Source organism: Lactuca virosa, chromosome 3 (assembly GCF_052849685.1).
Source record: "Lactuca virosa cultivar CGN04683 chromosome 3, Lactuca_virosa_CGN04683_v6, whole genome shotgun sequence".
Lineage (NCBI taxonomy): Eukaryota > Viridiplantae > Streptophyta > Magnoliopsida > Asterales > Asteraceae > Lactuca > Lactuca virosa.
The window spans coordinates 333,321,918-333,327,061 of NC_136428.1; the positions used below are offsets into that span (position 1 = coordinate 333,321,918).

Genomic DNA, 5,144 nt, shown 5'->3' on the forward strand with positions numbered 1-5,144 from the left:
TGATAGGGAAGGTGAAGATGTGGTTAGCAATGGTGGCAAGAAGAGAATGAGGGAGACTGAATGGAAGTGAGAAGAGAGGGAGATAAGAGTAACAACGGTTAGTCGAGTGGGTGATGTTGGTCTCTTGCCGGAGATGAAAACGGTAAGTGGAGGCGTTAGGTGTCTCTAGGGTTTCCAATTGAGGGGTGAATGAGAGAATGGGGAAGACGACATGAATTAATAGAAAAATAAGGTGCTGGGTTGGTGGGCTGAATTGATGTTATTTTATTTATTAAATATTATAAATGGGTAAAAGAAGAAAGAAAAAAAATGATAAAATTGTTTTTTTTTATCCAAATCAATGACTACCTAGTTTTACCAAACCACATGATGATGATTTCTATCAAAATAAGGTGCTGGGTTGGTGGGCTGAATTGATATTATTTTATTTATTAAATATTATAAATGGGTAAAAGAAGAAAGAAAAAAAATGATAAAATTGTTTTTTTTTTTATCCAAATCAATGACTACCTAGTTTTACCAAACCACATGATGATGATTTCTATCAAAATTGTAAAGGTTGGACCAAATATAAGAATCTAGTCAAATTACATGACTAAAACTGTAATTTACTCTAAATTTGATAAGGTTTAAAATTAGGTCTCTACTGAAAATGACTTTTAAACACTATTGAATCAAGTAAATCCAGAACGCTGACATTAGTAATTACGCGAGTAAATCAGAAAAGTGGTTTATTGAATCCAAGAAGTTGAACCTTCAAAAACTTTTTGAGTTGAAGACGATTATCATGGTGACGGCGATTCCACAAATCGTTGCTTCTTTCATCTTGTCCTATCCCCCCAACAAATTCAGAAGTATCTTCTTGGCTTCCCTTCTTTCTTTCAAAAATCGTTCATCATTTTTTAAATTAGCTAATGTAATCTGTCCCTCCAAAACGATGTTAGTGCCGTTTCATTCAACTTCCTCTTCCAGTGATGAAACTGTTTTTAATCATCCTCGACCTTGATGATGCCCTCAAACTGTTCGATGAAATGACACAGAGGCAACCTCTGCCCTCCGTTGTTCAGTTCAACCAGTTGTTGCAAGCTGTTACCAAAATGAAACACTATTCTTGTTCGATTGATCTTTTTAAACAAATGAATGTCCTTCGTGTTCCTGTGGATGTGTACACTGTTAACATTGTTATCAAGTGTTGCTGCCAAATGCACCACACCAATGAAGGATTTGCAGTCCTAAGCTATGGTTTTAAACGTGCTGTTTTCCCTGATGTTTACACATTTAGTACACTCTTAAATGGACTCATCCTAGAAGATAGATTCCTCATTGCAGAAAGGTTATTCAAAAAGCTGATCAAGGAGGAACTTTGTGAACCTAATGCAATTATGTACAGTACTATGATTAAAGGGCTTTGCAAATTTGGAAATAATGATACAGCCATTTCCTTGCTTAAACTAATGGATGAAAAGGGTTGTAAACCTAATGTGGTCACATATAGCACCATCATTGATAGCCTTTGCAAGGAAAAAATGGTAGATGATGCTTTAAAACTCTTCAAAGAAATGGTCTTCCACAAAGGCATCCTACCTAATGTTGTCACTTACACCTCTTTAATTCACGGCCTTTGTAACTTGTGTCGTTGGGACGAAGTCGATAAAATACTCAAAGAAATGGAAGAGCAAAGGATCTCCCCAAATGTTCATACTTTTAGTATATTAGTGGGTTCACTTTGCAAAGAAGGTAAGGTTAAAGATGCAAAAGGTGTCTTCAACTTAATGATCCAAAAAGGCAACGTTCCGAATGTAGTGATATACAATTCACTTATTGATGGGTATTGTTTGCGTGGAGAAATGAGCATTTATTTCATGAAACTGAAGATAGAAGAGGCCATGCATTTATTTCATGAAATAACTAAAAAAGGTATGAAACCTGATGTGATCACTTACAGCATCATGATACAAGGATTGTTTCGAGTTGGACGTTGTAAAGTTGCAGAAGAACTGTTTTATGAGATGAGAGCACACAGCCTGAATCCGGATGAAATCACTTACGGAATAGTTTTGGAGGGTCTATGCAACAACAATCAAGTGGAGAAAGCACTCTCTTTATTCTATTTAATGGGTGATAACAAGCTAAATTCAAATATTATTGTGTACAATATACTCATTGATGGTGCAAGTAAAAATGGGAAGTTTGATATTGTAAGGAACCTTTTCAATGAACTAACTGTGAAAGGTTTACCACCTGATGTTTGGACATATAATACAATGATTAGTGGTTTTTTCCGGGAAGGTGTGATGGGGGAAGCAAAAGAATTGTTTTTTGAAATGGAAAAGAGAGGCTGCTCGCCAAATGATGTGACTTACCGTGTTCTTCTCCAAGGATTTCTAAAGAACCAACAACATGATATGGTAGAGATGCTTTTACTGGAAATGAAAGGAAGAGGTTTCTCAGTTGATGCTACAACCGTATCAATGTTACTTGATCATATAAAAGCTAGATCCTTAGATGCTTCTTTGCTTAAGCTGATTGGTAAGCTTGTGCCAAAGGAAGGAGTGGATGCTCATTGTTTTACAGTGTAGATGTCATCTTGGTTTTCTAAAAGGTGTGATTTTGGCCATCTTTTTATAACTTTTTCATTACGTACAAGTTACAAGATAAGAAAAACACAGTAGTGATGGTCACTTAGCTGTGTAATATGCAAAACATCAATTTTGTCAATATTTTAAAATTTTGAGTAATTTTGGTATGATCCACTTGTCTTCAAATTCAGCATATACTGGTTTAATAAAGGGTATTTGAGTAGCTGATCTAGCATATACTGGTTTAATAAATGTCAGATATATTAGTAGATTGGAAGCTTTAGACTAGTATTATCTTTTGAGTTTTGGAGTCTACTCACAACATATATTAGTAGATTGTTTTGGATATAGTTGTTCCTTATTTTATGCATGTTCTCGAGAGCCAAAGATTAAATGAATTAGGTATCATTTAGCAAAATTCAGCAATCAAGTAGCAAGATGAAGCAATCGATAAGTGTAGTCATTCGATATACATCATAAATTCAGCAATCGTGTTGAAATTATTTTTACAAAACTGTATAATTTTAGAAAGGGAAGTTGACGACATAAAAACACTTAAGGTTTTTTTATATAAAAAAAATCTTGTTTATTGTAAAAATCGCTTTAAGGTGTGTAGGTTTTGAACCATAGAGCCGGTTATCATGCCAAGTGGTTGTCATGTTGGCAGTTGATTAGTGTATATGACTTACTAGGTTATAACCTGTGGATCGCACGGATGAGAAAGAAAAAAAAATATAAATAAATTATAAGATAATTATTGACCGATGATAATAATTTTTTTATTAATTTATAAAGATAAATGTTTTGTCTATAAATATATAATTATTTAATAATTAGTTCAAACTACAACATCACATGGGTTGAATATCCGATCAACATTTGGTATTTGTAGATATTTTTATTTTTTTGCAATGTAATATAAATTTGAATAGAGTGAAAAAAAAACAGAATAAATATAAAAAAAATCAATTCATTGGAAAACATATCGTAAACAATATAAGGGTCCATAAGTTGATGAAACAAACTTTCAAAGTGAAATCATCCTTTAGCACATTTGGTTCACTTATTAGAGTCACATTTCATGTTGCCATTATTTTGAATAAAGACAAAATTGTAAAAATGGTCCCTGTGGTTTGTCAATTTCTGTGGGTAAGGTCCAAAAAAAAGTTTATTAGCAAAAAATGTCCTTATTTGATAGTTTTGTTGTGGTTTTGGTCCCTACGTCGTTAAGTTTAACAACATGGCTGTTAACTTTTGGCAAATGACAGATTTACCCCTGGGACCATTTCTGCAGTTTTATCTTTTTCCCAAACTACAAGGACCAATTATGCAATTTTTCTTTTTCATTTTATTGAATTATTATATATTAATTATTTTAATTACTTTTTTCTTTTTAACTTTTTTTCATATTCTATTATTTTTTTATCGAATTATTATATATTAATAAATATTATTTTTAATATATTATATTTATATATTAATAAACATTACTTATTATTATTATTAATTTTTTTTAATTAATTTTTTTTGAATTTCTTCTTTATTGCATTAATTTTTTTTGTTGGATTATTATATATTAGTAAATATTATTTTAACATATAATATTTATCTATTAGTAAGTGTTACTTTATTGGATTATTAAATTCATTTAATTTTTTTCTTTTAATTTTTTTATTTTGTTAATTCTTTTGATTGGATTATTATCTATTAATAAATATTATTTTAAATATATTATATTGATATATTAATAAATATTACTTTTTTATTATTAATTTTTTTAATCGATTTTTTTAATTGCTTTTTAATTGTATTAATTCTTTTTTATTAGATTATTATATATTAACAAATATTATTTTTAGCATATAATAAACTTTATTGGATTATTAATTTTATTTAATTATTTTATTGCATTAGTTCCTTTTATTGGATTATTAATTTAAATTTATTATTTTTATTTATAATAAATAATAATTTTTAATTGTTTTTATTTTCTTTTAATTTCTTTCTTTATTGTTTCAAATAAAAATACCAAAAAATCTCACCCACCCCACATTCTCTAATTTATTTTAAATATTTGGAAGATAACATATTTTAGACAACACCACCACCATCACTCAGTCACAACAAACCACTATCGGGCCGTCTCCAACCCTGTTACTATATATATATATATATATATATATATATATATATATATATATATATATATATATATATATATATATATATAAGTTTAGTAATTATTCACAAAGTGAGATCATCGTGTGTATTTTAGTTTTTGTGTATTCATATATATCTAAATTTGCTATATATTTCAATAAACTTATGATTTTAACTTATGATTTTGACATATATAATTTCTCTAAAAATATTTCCACATGAAATACCAAATCTGAGTATTCGCTACTCGGCGGTGGGCCGAACGAGTACCGAATAACAAGTTCTACAACTTTGTCACCACTTGTAGTGGCTATGGTGGTTTGAAAACCTTCGATCTAACATTGTCGTCATCGATGGTGGTATCTGTAATGAATGGTCGGTTGGAGGAAGTATGCTTTCTGGGGT

General features: G+C 30.1%; 1 protein-coding gene across 1 annotated transcript; it reads left to right on the forward strand.

Moving 5' to 3' along the window:
- Positions 1-688: 688 nt before the first annotated feature.
- On the forward strand, positions 689-2,696 carry LOC145163083 (uncharacterized). The gene has a single exon (XM_079081980.1). It carries the CDS (start codon positions 975-977, stop codon positions 2,577-2,579), a length of 1,605 nt encoding a protein of 534 aa, XP_078938106.1. The 5' UTR covers positions 689-974; the 3' UTR covers positions 2,580-2,696.
- The last annotated feature ends 2,448 nt before the right edge of the window (positions 2,697-5,144 follow it).

Bases quoted from the DNA above. Each gene is read 5' to 3' on its own strand.
- LOC145163083 (XM_079081980.1), top strand. From the start codon at position 975: ATGAAACTGTTTTTAATCATCCTCGACCTTGATGATGCCCTCAAACTG.